Below are 16,524 nucleotides of genomic sequence, written 5' to 3' on the forward strand. Positions count from 1 at the left end.
GAAGTGGGTTTGAGTGAGAAGGACAGGCCCAAAGTCACCCAGTTTCACCCTGGCCAAAGTTCAACTTGTTAACCATCATACCAGACTAATTTGCAATACTCTTGAGACAGAGTGGAAGATATATAGATAACTTGTTTGGTGTTGGAATGGGACAACTTGTTGGTGGCCAACTCTCCATGGCCAACTCATGGCAGGACAACTCTCCATGGCCAACTCTGCACAGCCAACTTGCCATGGCCAACTCTCCATGGCCAACTAGCCATGGCCCACTTGCCATGGCCAACTTGCTATAACCAACTCCGTGGCCAATTCTCCATGGCCAATTCTCCATGGCCAATTTTCCACGGCCAATTCTTCAAGGCCAACTCTCCATGGTCAACTCACTGCGGGATAATTCAACAATCCAATTTAATTAAAATAATTGTAAAAATATTTTATAAACGTTGTCATTCGCTTTTCATCTTGTCCTTCCTTTCCCCTCCTTTCTTTAATGATTTCTATTCTGCCATTTCGTACATAGCGGTATAAAACTCTCACTCAACATGGCGAGTCGGCCATGGTGAGTTGGCTGTGTCGGGTTGTCCTGGACCCGCTTGGTGTGATCATCAGAACTTGCTTAGCAGCAGTCGGCAGCAACCAACCACAAGCAATTTACCTATGGGGAATTTCAATCACTGAATTGAAAGAAGCTTTTTGGATGAGAAGCAAAACGTTTGCAAGGAAAAAAAAATAACCAAGAAAGTCAAGTTGCCTTTTGGGGAAAAAAAAAAACACATTTGGAGCAACCACAAACGATAGGGTGAACATTTGGTACCAATAGAAGAGACATGCACCATTGATTGGACTAACAAAAAAAAACACACCAAACTTTACAACATTCAAATGTCCTGCATAGCAACTCAGGAAATGTGAGTTTAAGGTGTCTTGATTTGAATCTTTCATCATCCCCGACCAGAATGGATTCAGAAATGATGTTGACTCCAGACTTGGATGCATCTACTGCAAGTTCTCCACCACAGAAAAACCAGTAATTCCATTATTGGCACTCAGGTTGAGCAATTGTGGGTTTTAACCACAGCGATCTTGTCACAAACAGACGCGACGGTGACAAACTGAATGGGACCTTCTTCAGAAGAAAAGCAGAGAGAGGAAGCCCAAGATTTGGATCTTTAACAAGTGTGTGTTACTCTAGATTCTGGAGACAGACTTTGACTTATGGAGTTGATTCTCCGACTGAAGTTTTCGTATGGAGATTCTTGCCTCGGTTGTCTGCGAATGAAAGCATCCATGTTAGCAGCATATGTGTAAGATAAGCTTACCGTATTTTTGAGAGTATAAGATGCACTTTCCCCCCCCCTAAAAGAGGGTAAAAATTTGGGTGCGTCTTATACACCGAATGTAGCCCTGCCCACACACCGGCCCCTACCCTTTGGCCTCTGCCTCCCAGCAATTTACCTCCTTGCAACATGCAGTAAAACAGCCCATTTCAGCTACAGCACAGCCTGATTAGCACAAGCAGCTGATTGTTGGTTGGATCGTCCTCCCGACCATCAGCTGTTTCAGGCTGCAGGGATTGCCATTGTCTATAGCCGTGCGGGCCTCCTCTGTTTGCTGCAAGGAGGCAAATTGCTGGGAGGCGGATTTTTTTTTCTTGTGCTAATCAGGCTGTGCTGAAAATGAAACTAAATCAGGCTTTTTGCTGTTTGCTGCAAGGAGAAAAACTGCTGGGAGGCAGAGGCAGATTTTTTTTTCTTGTTTTCCTCTCCAAAAAAGATAGGGGCATTTTATAATCCGGAGCGTCTTATACTCCGAAAAATACGATAATATATTTCCAGGGTAATAGAATATCTGTAGCTCAGGACTGAACTGTGGGGTGTTTGCTTGCTTGTTTTCTCATAGACATTTCATTACCAAGCTAGGTAACATCATTAGGGCTAATAACAGTTATGTTTTTTGTCTGAGTTGGTAGCTCCTTGTACCCAACAGCCTAATCAAGGAACCACCAACCAACACTCCCACCAACACTGTCACGGGTAGCCACTTCTTTATAAACAAAGAGCAAACCTTTCTTGCACTGATGATGTTACCTAGTTGGGTAATGAAATATCTTCAAGAAAACCACCAAGCTCAGAGAGCACCAAGGAGCCCCACATTTCCAATTCAGTTTAAAGACATGATGAACGGTTACTATCAAGATCATCTTCCAATGACTTTTCTCCTCATCTCTTACTCTACAGTCTCATTGATTTCAATAGGAGAGGATGCTTAACTTTCCCGTGGAAATAGGCACCCAGCAGGTTCCTAGTCTACAAAAAATGTTTGAACCATTTTGCTTTTGAATCTTCCAGATCATTGCATTTTAACTTAGGGCCTTCCTTACAGCATTCCAAACTCCTTGTTTTAGCCCTTCCTTACGGCTTGGAAGCCAGCTGAGCCTCTCCTTTTTCAGCCCAAAGAAGAATACAATGGCAAATCACTCTAAAAATGTTGCCAAGAAAACCATAGGGGTAGTGTTAGTGGTGGGATTCAGCCGGTTCGGGAAAACCGGTTGTTAAATTGCTGGCCCCTCCCCTCCCCTTCCAAGAGTCCCCATGCCTTGTTTTGGCTCCCAGGAAAGTGCAGGGAGGCCTACTAGGCCCAAAATGGGGCACAGGATCCTTTATCCATTATCTAGTGTAGCTACACCTTCCTCTTGGGGCGTGGGAGCATCCCACTCTTCGCTGTGGGAGACAACGTGGTGCTATTACATTGTAAAATTAATAAAAACTGTGAACATAATATAACAGCTGCTGTTCTCTGGAAGGCTGTGTGACCAAGCGAGAAGATGAATATCTTGACGTGCAACGAATTTCCGGCGCTCCGTTTTCTGCTCTTCTAAGAAGGAGCCATGATTCACCGTTTCCCAAGTTAGAGGCCTCAGTTATGCTGATCTTCCTAGTTCCTTGAAGGAATGGATTTCATTAGTCATCCTGCAGAAAGCTACAAGTTGCTGGGTTTTGTTTTGTTTTAAAGGAGAAAATAGAAATGAGTGTGATCTTTGGGATATTTTGCCCCTCCTCCACTTTTCTCCTTTGACAACTCCAGAACGGATTTCCCGTTGTTGCTTTTTGGGGTTTGTCGAGATCCATCAATGACATGTCAAATCAGAGGTGGGCTTCACATACTCTAGCCGTGATGGAGAACCTATGGCACGCATGCCACGGGTGGCACGTGGAGCCATATCTGTGTGCATGGGAGCGTTGCCCTAGCTCAGCTCCAGCATGCATGTGTGTACCAGCCAGTTGATTTTCGGGCCTTCCGGGCTCACCAGAAATTGGGAAATGGGCTATTTCCTGCCTCCAGAGGGCTTCCAGAGGGATGGAGAAGACCATTTTTGCCCCTCCCCAGGCTCTTAGAAAGCCTCTGAAGCCTGGGGAGAGCAAAAAACGGGCCTTCCAGTCTCCCTGGAAGTCAGGAAATGGGCTGTTTCCAGCCTCTGGAGGGCTTCCAGGGGAGTGGGGAAGGCCGTTTTTGCTCTCCCCGGGCTCCAAGAAAGCCTCTGGAGTCTGGGGAAGGTGAAAAACGGGCCTACCTGGCCCACTGTTCCATTGCATGCCAAAAATGAGGGGAGTGTGGGGGGGGTGTCGCACGCTCATGTGCGGGGGGTGAGGCCATTGAATTATGGGTGTGGGCATGAGCACGCACGACCTCCCCCCCCCCGTTTCCCCCATTTTTGGCATGCGATGGCAAAAAGGTTAGCCATCACTGTACCATAGCAACTGGTTCGCCCAGCATTGGAAATGAGAGATTGCGCGGGCATGCTCACTTTACCTTTGTGTGCGCCATCCGTGCATGTGTGCGGCATCACAAAACGCAGCAATTTGCTCATGTGCACCGTCCATGCATGCGTGTGCCATCAAAAACACATATAGGACGGGATTGCTCCTGGGTGGATGCCCTCCCCCCGACACACAGGTCGCCACCGGTTTGCCTGAACCGGCCGAACTAAAACTCCCAATGATGTAATGGCATTAAAGGAGACCACATGGATGTTCACAGACAGTAGTAGATTCGCGGTGCAGAATTTCCTTCAGGAACAACCCTAGTCTGCTCTTCTAGAACAGGGGTATTCAACCTTGGCAACTTGAAAGACTTGTGGACTTCAACTCCCAGAATTCCCTAGCCGGCTATGCTGCTTGGGGAATTCTGGGAGTCGAAGTCCACAAATCTTCCAACTCGTCAAGACTGGAAGGAAAATCCTTTTATTTCATTAATCGATTCAGCTGTTCTGCTGGACCCCGATTTTGAATTGGTTCTTCTAGAACCTTCTGACATCGTCGTTTTATTTTATCAGCCTACAGAGTTCATGGACTAGTGTTGGGTTAGCCTGCATTGGGGGTCCCAAAGGGGCTTAGTACACTTTTAAAATAAATTTCGACCTCATACGAAGAACCAGATGATGGTCAGATGATGGGAAACCGAAGCGACTGGCTGACCATTTTTTTAAGGTCTAGTTGTGGGCTGCTTCCTATTAAGAACACAGGTGTTGAAATATCAGCTCCGTCCAATTGAGATTCTGCAAAGCAAACCCTTCCCTTTTCCTTCTAACTTGTGGAAACGGGCTGTTTCCAGCCTCTGGAGGGCTTCCAGGGGGGTGAGGAAGGCCGTTTTTGCCCTCCCCGGGCTCCAAGAAAGTCTCTGGAGTCTGGGGAAGGTGAAAAGATCAATAACTTCTAGAAATGTACTTATATTCAACGAGACTCTTACCGTGAAAAGCTGGTTGGAACCATAAAGTTATCTGTAATGCAAAAGGTAAGAAAACTAATGGAAAATATTCATGTATTTCTTGCTAAACTATCCCTAGGTGCTCATTATATTAAGAAGGTTGAAATGGCCCAGGATCTTGATAAGTTACATCACAGATGTCCAACCTCAATGATTTTAAGACCTGTGGACTTCAACTCCCAGAATTCCCCAGCCAGCATGGCTGGCTGGGGATTTCTGGGAATTGAAGTCCACAAGACTAAAGAGTTAGGTAGAAAATCTGTTGACTTATGCACTTTCTTCAGGTTCCATATGAAAGTTCATAGGCTTCAGGGCCACATTATTTAAAGATTCTTCTCCCTGAAAAAAAAAAAATTGGACAAGGGGCTACAGCAGAGCCACCTTTTGCAATATGCCGGTATTCTTCCTGGAAAGATCTTGTGGATTTAAGTTTGGGTGTAAGATTGAAGCACCTGGGCTTGGCTGAGATATTTTGAAGCTGAAAAGAGGATAGCGATAGCACTTAGACTTATATACCGCTCTACAGTGCTTTACAGCCCACTCTAAGCAGTTTACAGAATCAGCCTATGGCCCCCAACAATCTGGGTCCTCATTTTACCCACCTCGGAAGGATGGAAGGCTGAGTCAACCTTGAGCCTGGTGAGATTCGAACTGCCAAATTGCAGGCAGCTGGCAGTCAGCAGAAGTAGCCTGCGGTACTGCACTCTAACCACTGCACCACCGTGGCTCAAGGATGCCTCTACTTGAGCACTAGATAATCCTTCAATCCTGGTGGTAGGACATTATTGGTTAGAGGGTGCGCAAGTATGCTAGTTCCCCGATAATTTGCCATTGTGGCTGCATCTCAACATTTACCATCTCAATAAGGTAAGGTAAAGGTTCCCCTCGCACATACGTGCTAGTCGTTGCCGACTCTAGGGGGCGGTGCTCATCTCCATTTCAAAGCCGAAGAGCCAGTGCTGTCCGAAGACGTCTCCGTGGTCATGTGGCCGGCATGACTCAATGCCAAAGGTGCACGGAACGCTGTTTATTTTCCCACCAAAAGTGGTCCCTATTTTTTCTACTTGCATTTTTACGTGCTTTCGAAACTGCTAGGTTGGCAGAAGCTGGGACAAGTAACAGGAGCTCACCCCATTACATGGCAGCACTAGGGATTCGAACTGCTGAACTGCCGACCTTTCGATCGACAAGCTCAACATCCTAGCCCCTGAGCCACCGCGTCCCTCTACCTTCTCAATAGCTCCATCAAGTCATTGAAATAATGCTACATTGACTGTCTTCACTCAACACCCTTAAACTCAGTTTCCACAATGCACTGAGCACCCAACCAACCAAATCGATTGTGTTCACACTAAACACCATGCTAGAAAAGAGTTTAACATATTGGTAAATTGCAACTGACTGGTGTGCACTGTTCATGCAAATATTCGGTCCTGTATGTAAGCCACAGTTCATAAACTGCAATGGTGTTTACACAATGCACTAAGCCAGCATCCCTCAACCTTTCTGGGGGGAGAGGGAGGAAGAGGAGATGGTTTTGTGCTAGGGGCAGGGGCATACCTGCCGCTCGCATGATTGGGGCTGCGAGCACTGGTGCGAGCCATTTGTGCAAGTGAGGCTGTGTGTGTTTGTGTGCACCAGCTGCTCATGTGAGTTGGGCTATGTGGGTGCTGAGTGTGTGCTGGCCCACCACTCACATGGCCCAGTTGTGAATAGCTCACGGCCTGGTAGTGGATTGTGGTCCGCAAGTTGGGGACTCCTGCACTAAGCCGAACAAACCCAGATTGTGGTTTAAATGTTGCCTAAAGCTAGTAAGGGACACGGTGGCTCAGTGGCTAAGACACTGAGCTCGTCGATCGAACGTTCGGCAGTTCAGCAGTTCGAATCCCTAGCGCTGTGTAACGGGGTGAGCTCCCGTTACTTGTCCCAGCTTCTGCCAACCTAGCAGTTCGAAAGCACGTAAAAAATGCAAGTAGAAAAATAGGGACCACCTTTGGTGGGAAGGTAACAGCGTTCTGTGCGCCTTTGGCATTGAGTCATGTTGGCCACATGACCACGGAGACGTCTTCGGACAGCACTGGCTCTTCAGCTTTGAAACGGAGATGAGCACCATCCCCTATTTATTTATTTATTTATTTTATTATTTATTTAATTCGATTTTTATACCGCCCTTCTCCCGAAGGACTCAGGGCGGTGTACAGGCAAAATAAAAACAACAATACAAATATACACAATTTAAATACCCTTAAAAAACTTATTCAAAATTAGCCTGATATTAAAAATCATCATCAATTAAAACCCCATTTAAAATTGGTAAAATTCCCTTTTAAAATCCAATTAAGCCAGCCCCGCGCGAATAAAAAGATGGGTCTTCAGTTCGCGACGAAATGTCCGAAGGTCAGGTATTTGACGTAAACCAGGGGAAGCTCGTTCCAGAGAGTGGGAGCCCCACAGAAGGCCCTTCCTGGGGCCGCCGGCCGACATTGTGTGGCGGACGGCACCCTGAGAAGTCCCTCTCTATGAGAGCGTACGGGTCGGTGGGAGGCAGGTGGTAGCAGCAGGCGGTCCCGTAAGTACCTAGGTCCTAAGCCATGGGCGCTTTAAAGGTCGTAACCAACACCTTAAAGTGCACTCGAAAGGCCACAGGCAGCCAGTGCAGTCTGCGCAGGAGCGGTGTTACATGGGAGCTACGGGTAGCTCCCTCTATCACCCGCGCAGCTGCATTCTGGACTAACTGAAGCCTCCGAGTGCACTTCAAGGGGAGCCCCATGTAGAGAGCATTACAGTAATCCAAGCGAGAGGTAACGAGGGCATGAGTGACTGTGCATAAGGCATCCCGATCAAGGAAGGGGCGCAACTGCCGGACCAGGCGAACCTGGTAGAAGGCCCTCCTGGAGACGGCCGCCAAATGATCTCCAACCGCCAGCCGACCACCCAGGAGGACGCCTAAGTTGCGCACCCTATCCTTTGGGGCCAATAACTCGCCTCCGACAGCCAGCTGCGGCTGCAGCTGACTGAATCGGGATGCCGGCATCCACAGCCACTCCGTCTTGGAGGGATTAAGCTTGAGCCTGTTTCTCCCCATCCAGACCCGTACGGCTTCCAAACACCGGGACAGCACTTCAACAACTTCATTGGGGTGGCCCGGGGTGGAAAAGTACAGCTGAGTATCATCAGCGTACTGCTGGTTTCTCACCCCGCAACCACTGATGATCTCACCCAGCGGCTTCATGTAGATGTTGAACAACAGGCGAGAGAATCGACCCTGCGGGACCCCACAAGTGAGGCCCCTCGCGGTCGACCTCTGCCCCCGTCAACACCGTCTGCGTCCGGTCGGAGAGATAGGAGGAGAACCACCGATATACGGTGCCTCCCACTCCCAATCCCCAGCCGGCGCAGCAGATACCATGGTCGATGGTATCGAACGCCGAGAGGTCTAATAAGACCAGGGCAGAGGAATAACCCTGTCCCTGGCCTCGAGAGAACATCCACCAATGCGACCAAAGCTGTCTCCGTGCTGTATCCGCGTCGGAAGCCGGACTGGAACGGATCTAGATAGACATCTTCATCCAGGTATTGGGGTAGCTGTCGCGCCGCGGCACTCTCTACAACCTTCGCAACAAAGCGAAGGTTGAGACTGGACGATAATTACCCAAAATAGCTGGGTCCAGGAGGGCTTCTTAAGGAGGGTCTCACCACCGCCTCTTTCAAGGCGGCAGGAAAACCCTTCCAATAAAGAAGCGTTGATAATCCTCTGAGCCAGCCTCGTCACCGCCTGAGTGGCCAGTACCAGCCAGGAAGGGCACGGGTCCAGTAAACATGTCGTGCCGTGCAGCCCCCAACAACCTGTCGACGCCCTCGGAGCCACAGGGTCAAACTCATCCCAAATGGACTCAACAAGACGTGCCTCCTCTCCCTCGCTTGGATCATCCCAATTTCGGTCCAGACCGTCCCTCAGCTGAGCGATTTTATCGTATAGATAACCGCTAAACTCCTCGGCTCGTCCCTGCAACGGGTCATCCCGCACCTCCTGATGTAGGAGAGAGCGGGTCACCCGAAACAGGGCGGCCGGGCGGTTATCTGCCGACGCAATGAGGGTGGAGGCGTAGAAACGCCTCGCTTCCCTCATTGCCACTAGGTAGGTCCTAGAATAGGACCTAACTAGTGTCCGATCAGCTTCGGAGCGACTGGACCTCCAGGTGCTCTCCAGGCGTCTTCTCTGGCGTTTCCTAGAGTCGGGAACGAGTAGCACATATGTGCGAGGGGAACCTTTGCCTTTAAAGCTAGTAATGCTACATGTCATTGACAGTACAAGTAGTGCACATTTGTAAAAAGGGAGAAAACTCACATAACAAATGTCTTACTTAACAACATAAACGTTGGGGTCCATGGTAGTTGTACGTCAAGGACTACCTGTATCCTTTCTGGATTCATTCAACGTCAACTAGTTCATTATACAACCACTCCTTGTTTAAAGATCACGTTCCATTCAAAAAACTTGATTGTGAAACATAATGGTTGCAATCTCTTCCTGATCCACTCTTCTTCACAGCACACGGCTTCTCACCCCAGATTAACAAGCTCAGCTCTGAGCTGGCTGCTGCCTGAAACTGACAAGACTTTAATCATTTCACTCTGAGGGTGTTAGTTACCAAGTGCAGGAAACTCGGTGCTAAATACATGCATGAATGATCGCAAAATGAAGTGGTCATTAAACAAGGAGCGACTGGACCTCCAGGTGCTCTCCAGGCGTCTTCTCTGGCGTTTCCTAGAGTCGGGAACGAGTAGCACATATGTGCGAGGGGAACCTTTGCCTTTAAAGCTAGTAATGCTACATGTCATTGACAGTACAAGTAGTGCACATTTGTAAAAAGGGAGAAAACTCACATAACAAATGTCTTACTTAACAACATAAACGTTGGGGTCCATGGTAGTTGTACGTCAAGGACTACCTGTATCCTTTCTGGATTCATTCAACGTCAACTAGTTCATTATACAACCACTCCTTGTTTAAAGATCACGTTCCATTCAAAAAACTTGATTGTGAAACATAATGGTTGCAATCTCTTCCTGATCCACTCTTCTTCACAGCACACGGCTTCTCACCCCAGATTAACAAGCTCAGCTCTGAGCTGGCTGCTGCCTGAAACTGACAAGACTTTAATCATTTCACTCTGAGGGTGTTAGTTACCAAGTGCAGGAAACTCGGTGCTAAATACATGCATGAATGATCGCAAAATGAAGTGGTCATTAAACAAGGAGCGACCGTACCACAGTTTACTGAATCAACTCCAACTAACTCAGAGGTCCACATTGGGATTTACTGCTTGCTTGAACTCAAGCCAAGCCTGTCCTCTCTTGATCTACACAGCTGTCGCTGGCATTTAAACGAGTGATACATACCTCCCTTGCAAAAGGCCCCGATCCCTAAAATCACCAGCAGGGCCACGAACTTGATCCCCAAAGCTACATACAAGAGAATCATGATCCAGGATCCACTTCCGGCTTTGAACTTGTAGAAGTAGACAGTCCCTTCTGCTCTGCCATGGCTGTTGGTGGCCACACAGGTGTATTTCCCATCGTGAGACAGGTGCTGAAGCTCCTTGGTGATCAGGTGGCCTGTGCTGGACACTGAGGTGGCATTTCCAGACAGGGGACCTGCCCACATCAGGATGGGCAGCGGTTCACCTTCGGCTGTGCACTTGGCATGGAAGTCATGATCCTGCCCGGCTTGGACAGAGATATTTATAATCCTGGGAGCAGCTGCAGAAAATTAAAAAATAGGAACCATAAATTATTAGCCCTCACTCAGGAACTTATCATTTGTAATATAGTCCTTCCCTGCTAAAGTTCCCGTGGCAACTTTAAGATGTGTGGACTTCAACTCCCAGAATTCCCCAGCCAGCATGGGGAACCTACTACATATTGTGATCCACCAGCAGCCTGCAGACCTGGCAGCCGAGTCAGACAGTGAGGAGGCTGGGGAGGATGATGGGCCAGTCCTGGAGTCGGGAAGGCCTGGACGAGGTCTCTGCATCAGAGGCAGAGATGGGGCCAGGACCATCTGGGAGCGATGCGTGGAGCCTCCATAGGTGGACAGCAGACAAGCAGAGGAACAGGAGAAGCCTGTTCATAGTGCACGCATGAGAAGAGCTGCCAGAAGGCAAAAGCAGCTGAAGCAAAAAGGACGACTTGGGAGTAAGGCCAGAGGATGATTGGCCATTTCCATAAGGCTTAAAAGGGCAGCAATGAGCCGTTGGATTCTTTGTGGAAAAGCAACATTGATTCCATTGCTTCTTGTCAGGGTCTCTTGAACTTTGTGGGTTTTTTGCCAACAAAAGCCTTTGGCAGATGGCCAAAGACAACAAAGGTTGGTGATAAAGCTGAAGGACAGTTTATGAAGGATTTGTTTTGGACTAAGCTGAGAATGAATTAATTCTCAGCTGTTCTAATAAAATAAGTTTGTTCCGAACTGAATTGTGTTCGGTAATCACTACTCGGGTCTCGGTCGTAACGCTACAACTTGCTTTATAGCTTTTAACATTAATTTGAATATAGGCTAAATTTGTGGCTTATGGACATTACCTGGTTCTATTTTTGAAGTTCAGGCATTATCCCAAGCTAAAGGTTGTTTAAAATTATTGATTGATTGATTAAAACAAAATGGAATGCTGTAAATGGAATGCTGTAAAGATGATTAGGGGACTGGAGGCTAAAACATATGAAGAACGGTTGCAGGAACTGGGTATGTCTAGTTTAATAAAAAGAAGGACTAGGGGAGACATGATAGCTGTGTTCCAATATCTCAGGGGTCGCCACAAAGAAGAGGGAGTCGGGCTGTTCTCCAAAGCACTTGAGGGTAGAACAAGAAGCAATGGGTGGAAACTGATCAAGGAAAGAAGCAACTTAGAACTAAGGAGAAATTTCCTGACAGTTAGAACAATTAATAGGTGGAATGACTTGCCTGCAGAAGTTGTGAATGCTCCAACACTGGAAATTTTTAAGAAAATGTTGGATAACCATCTGACTGAGATGGTGTAGGGTTTCCTGCCTGGGCAGGGGGTTGGACTAGAAGGCCTCCAAGGTCCCTTCCAACTCTGTTGTTATATTATATTATATTATATTAAATCAGGGGTCTCCAACCTTAGTAACTTTAAGGCTTGTGGACTTCAACTCCCAAAGTTCCTCAGCCTGATTTTCTGGTTGAGGAACTCTGGGAGTTGAAGTCCACAAGCCTTAAAGTTACTAAGGTTGGAGACCCCTGCTGTAAATCATGGCTTGCTTTGTTTTAGTTTATTGGATATGTTGCTGGATTCATACAATACAGTATGCAACATTATTCTTATTTATCGTAAGGCACATTCACATCACATTTCAATTAAAAAACCACAAGAGATTGTAGAAAGTTAGCACCCATTCCTCTCCTAGAAGAATGAAATATTCTAGGAAGTATTAAAAAGGCAGAATATTATATTTCCCTGGATGATAAAAGGAGAAACATGTTTTTAAAGACATGGGGCAGCTCTGTGCAGTTCTGTGCTCCCAGCATCTGTTGGTGCCCATTAAGAAAGACTGGACCAGCCTATCTACAAGACAAAAGACCTCCAGCTCCAGGGTGATGGGATTAAGACATGATCCTCCAGGACATAATAGGACTACCTATCAGTAGAGCTCACCACAAGGCACAACCAAGCCCCTTCATTACATCAGCCCAAGGTTCAACCAACCTTCATTCAGACAACCTCAGCTGTGATCTCTGCCTAGCCCCCTGGGACAGAGGTGGGTTTCAGCGGGTTCTGACCAGTTCTGGAGAACCGCTAGCGGAAATTTTGAGTAGTTCAGAGAACCGGTAGTAAAAATTCTGACTGGCCCCGCCCCCACCTATTCTCTGCCTCTCGAGTCCCAGCTGATGGGGAGGAAATGGGGATTTTGCAGTAACCTTCCCTTGGAGTGGGGTGGGAATGGAGATTTTACAGTATCCTCCCCCTGCCACGCCCACCAAGCCACACATTATGGCAGCTATGCCAATCTTTCCAAACTTTGGGCAGAACCCACAAACAGGAATATGCAGCAATTGCATGAACGTCGGGAATCCTTGCTTGTCTAGTTCCTTTTCCTGTCATCTCTTCCTCGTTCCTGTTCTGACCTAGCCTTCCCCAGCAGCACGAAGTCGAGTCCTCATCCTGAAAAAACCTCTTTCATTTAATTTACGGTGACTTCCTCTCCAGCAAAGTCTTTCCTCTCCCACAGTGTTTCAAGAGAGTTCACAATGACTGACTTTTATCAGGCTTGGAGAGTGGCTAGGCCGATATCTTTCAGACGCCCTGCAAGAATGCAGTAATGAACTAATTGTCTCCTGCAAACTCCACTCTCCTTTCCCTCCTCTTTTACTTCCTCTGGGAGGGACCATTCATCATTCACCTGTGGCCTTACTCCCAAGTCGACCCTTGTTCTTTAGCTGTTCCCTTCGTCTGGCAACTCTGCGCATGCGCACACTGGGAACATGCTCCAGCTGTTCGTCAGCTTCACTGATGTCTGACTCCAAAGGCAGCTGATAACTGGCATACGGCCCTGGCCCCCTCTCTGCCTCTAACGCAGAGCCCTCATCAGAGCCTTCCCAAGACTCCAGGACTGGCCCATGTTGCTCCCCAACCTCCTCACTGTTTGAATCTGCTGCCAGATCCGCTGACTGCTGGTGGGCCACAACACTTCTCCTTGCAGACATCCTCCTCAATTCATTACACATCTTCTCACCTATGAGGCGGAGATGGATCCCCAATCGGCTCTCGTATTTGTCATGGACATCACCCGAGAATTCAACTCGGCAGAAGTATCGGTTGGTATCGTTCCAGTTCAGATTCTCGATTTGGAGAGAGAGGTTGTTCTGTCTCGGGTTGCCCAGGAGTTTGTATCGGTTCTTCGAGCCAACCGTAACCCTGCAGAGATCGCTCGAGCTCTGCGTGACGCACTTGAACACCACCGACCCGTTGAAAGGCTCCTTCACGCGCCAAATGGCAGTCAGGGCCTTGTCGTACATCTTGTGGGGATGTGTGAAAGTGCAGGGCAGAGCCACGGATTTGCCAACCTCACCGACGACCTCTGATGGGACGTGCATGGACCATCCTTTGGAAGACACACCTGGTTGGGAGCAAAACAAGAGGTGAGGGGGTTCTTTGACCTAAAAAAATTTGTGCTTTTGGTACATGGTGCATTGCTTTACTTAAGTGTCTAGGGTCACTTAATTGAATGTCTGTCCCACAGGTACTTTTTTCAAGATGCAACTGGACTTTCTGGTTTTGAGCTGAAGAAGCTTCCTGGATGAGAAGCGAAATGTCTCCCAAGAAAAGCCAGAAAGTCCAAAATGCCTCTTGGAAAAACACCTTTGGGACAACCATGACCTGGATGACTGAGAATCTCCATTAACAGTTGAATTTCTAGCTCATTTGCTTTTTTTTTTTTTTTTTAAACCACAAGTCATAGGACAGAGTTGAGAGAAACGTCAGCTGCAGATCTTCGGTGGTATTGTGATAAATGGACCAAAGTAGGGGTGTCCTACTTTTTTAGTTCTTGTGGACTTGAACTCCCACAATTTCTCTGCCTGCTTGCCTGCCTGCTAGCCTCTCTACCTCTCTACCTATTTCCTCCTTATCTGTCTGTCTTCTATCCAGGGGTGAAATCTAAAATTTTTCCCTACCAGTTCTGTGGGCGTGGCTTAGTGGGCATGGCAGGGGAAGGATACTGCAAAATCTCCATTCCCACCCCACTCCAGGTGAAGGATACTGCAAAATCCCCATTCCCTCCCCACTCCTGGGGGAAGGATATTGCAAAACCTCCATTCCCACCCCACTCTGGGGCCAGCCAGAGGTGGTATTTGCTGGTTCTCCGAACTACTCAAAATTTCTGCTACCGGTTCTCCAGAACCTGTCAGAACCTGCTGGATTTCACCCCTGCTTCTATCTATCTATCTATCTATCTATCTATCTATCTATCTATCTATCTATCTATCTATCTATCTATCTATCTATCTATCTATCTATCTATCTATGTGTCTGTCTATCTATCTATCTATTTATCCATCTATCCATATCTCTCTCTCTCTCTCTCTCTCTCTCTCTCTCATCTATCTATTTATCATATATCTATAGATAGATAATTTCCATCCATTGCTTCTTGTCCTGCCCTCAGGTGCTTTGGAGTATAGCTTGGCTCCCTCTTCTTTGTGGCAACCCCTGAGATATTGGAACTCTTTTATCATGTCACCCCTAGTCCTTCTTTTAATTAAACTACACATGCCCAGTTCCTGAAACCGTTCTTCATATATTTTAGCCTCCAGTCCCCTATTCATCTTTGTTGCTCTTCTCTGCACTCTTTCTAGAGTCTCAACATCCTTTTATATCGTGGCGACCAAAACTGGATGCAGTATTCCAAATGTGGCCTTACCAAGGCATTATAAAGTGGTATTAACCCTTCACGTGTTCTTGATTCTATCTTTCTGTTAATGCAGCCCAGCTGATTTCGGACTTCGGACTTTCGGACTTCTTATCGGCCTTGGACATCGGCCGACCCCCCAGCCTGTGCCGCGGCTACCAACAGCGGCCATGTGGCGATCGGCCGATCCCAACTGAGTTCAGACTTTTTAATCGGCCTTGGACATCGGCCGACCCCCCAGCCTGTTCCCGGCCGCGGCCTTGCGAACTTTAACTGCAGCGGAGGTATGTTAGTGGCCCCGTTATCGGCCACGATTTCCATCAATGACATCGACGACATGTGGGCGGCCTTGGTTTCGGCCGCGTTTATCCTCTTCTGCTGCGTTATCTTCGGCCGCATTTCTTTATCAGAGGCACGCTGGTGGCTTTTTTGGCCGCGTTTTCTATCACCATTAACAGCTTGGCGAGAGTGAACTTCCCTAAATTTTTTAACATCTTACAGCGTGTCTTGACCGGGTCATCTGAGGACCTTCGGACCTTTCGCCGCGAACTGAAGACACATCTTTTTATTCGCGCAGGGCTGGCTTAAATTTTATGGATTTTATAGTTTTTATCATTAATTTTAAATGGGGTTTTAGTTTCTATATATTTTAAATTTTTAGGCAAATTATAATAAGTTTTTTAATCTTGCATTTTATATAATATAGTCTTGTCTGTTTTTATTTGCCTGTACACCGCCCTGAGTCCTTCGGGAGAAGGGCGGTATAAAAATCAAATAAATAAAATAAATAAATAAAATAAATTGTGCTGGCTTTTTTTTTAAGGCAAAGTATAGGGTCGTTTGTGCTCTCTGAACTTGGTTGTTTTCTTGCAGACATTTGATTACCTAAATGATGTTACTTAGTAGAGTAATGAAAAACGCTTGCAAAATAAAACCCCAACCAAGGTCAAAAAGCACCAAGGACTCCACAGTTTAACCCTGAGTTACAAATATTCTCTTTTATTGGCAAAGTAAAGTGTTGATGCTTTGTTGAATCTCTTGTAAATGTTAACCCAGAGAAACTCGAGGACCAAAAAGCCTTGAAGGTCATTTGCTATCTCAGTGATCCTGTCTCAGCGCAGATTAGCCAGTTCAGTGCATTTGAAGCTAAGACATACAATTCCCCCCCCCCTCTCTCTCTCTCTTTTTTTTTTTGTTTACATTTATACCCCGCCCTTCTCCGAAGACTCAGGGCGGCTTACAGTGTATAAGGCAATACACTGGCGCCCTTTCAAAGCTTCCACTCAAGAGAACAGAACAGAATAAGTGATTTTGTAGGGACCTTGAAGATCT

General features: G+C 47.1%; 1 protein-coding gene across 1 annotated transcript; it reads right to left on the reverse strand.

The window, feature by feature from the left end:
- Positions 1-10,084: 10,084 nt before the first annotated feature.
- On the reverse strand, positions 10,085-15,591 carry SIGLEC15 (sialic acid binding Ig like lectin 15). Its single transcript, XM_058168110.1, has 3 exons — positions 15,435-15,591; positions 13,519-13,902; positions 10,085-10,527 (listed from the first exon to the last, which is right to left on the reverse strand). The coding sequence occupies exons 1-3, from the start codon at positions 15,589-15,591 to the stop codon at positions 10,085-10,087; spliced, it is 984 nt and encodes a 327-aa protein (XP_058024093.1).
- Positions 15,592-16,524: the final 933 nt, after the last annotated feature.

Source organism: Ahaetulla prasina, chromosome 2 (assembly GCF_028640845.1).
Source record: "Ahaetulla prasina isolate Xishuangbanna chromosome 2, ASM2864084v1, whole genome shotgun sequence".
Classification (NCBI taxonomy): domain Eukaryota; kingdom Metazoa; phylum Chordata; class Lepidosauria; order Squamata; family Colubridae; genus Ahaetulla; species Ahaetulla prasina.

Coding starts and splice junctions, on each gene's coding strand:
- SIGLEC15 (XM_058168110.1), bottom strand. CDS start 15,591: ATGCGGCCGAAGATAACGCAGCAGAAGAGGATAAACGCGGCCGAAACC. Junction 13,903..15,434: donor AAGGCCGCGGCCGGGAACAG/GCTGGGGGGTCG, acceptor GCTCCCAACCAG/GTGTGTCTTCCAAAGGATGG. Junction 10,528..13,518: donor GATCCATCTCCGCCTCATAG/GTGAGAAGATGT, acceptor AATTTTCTGCAG/CTGCTCCCAGGATTATAAAT.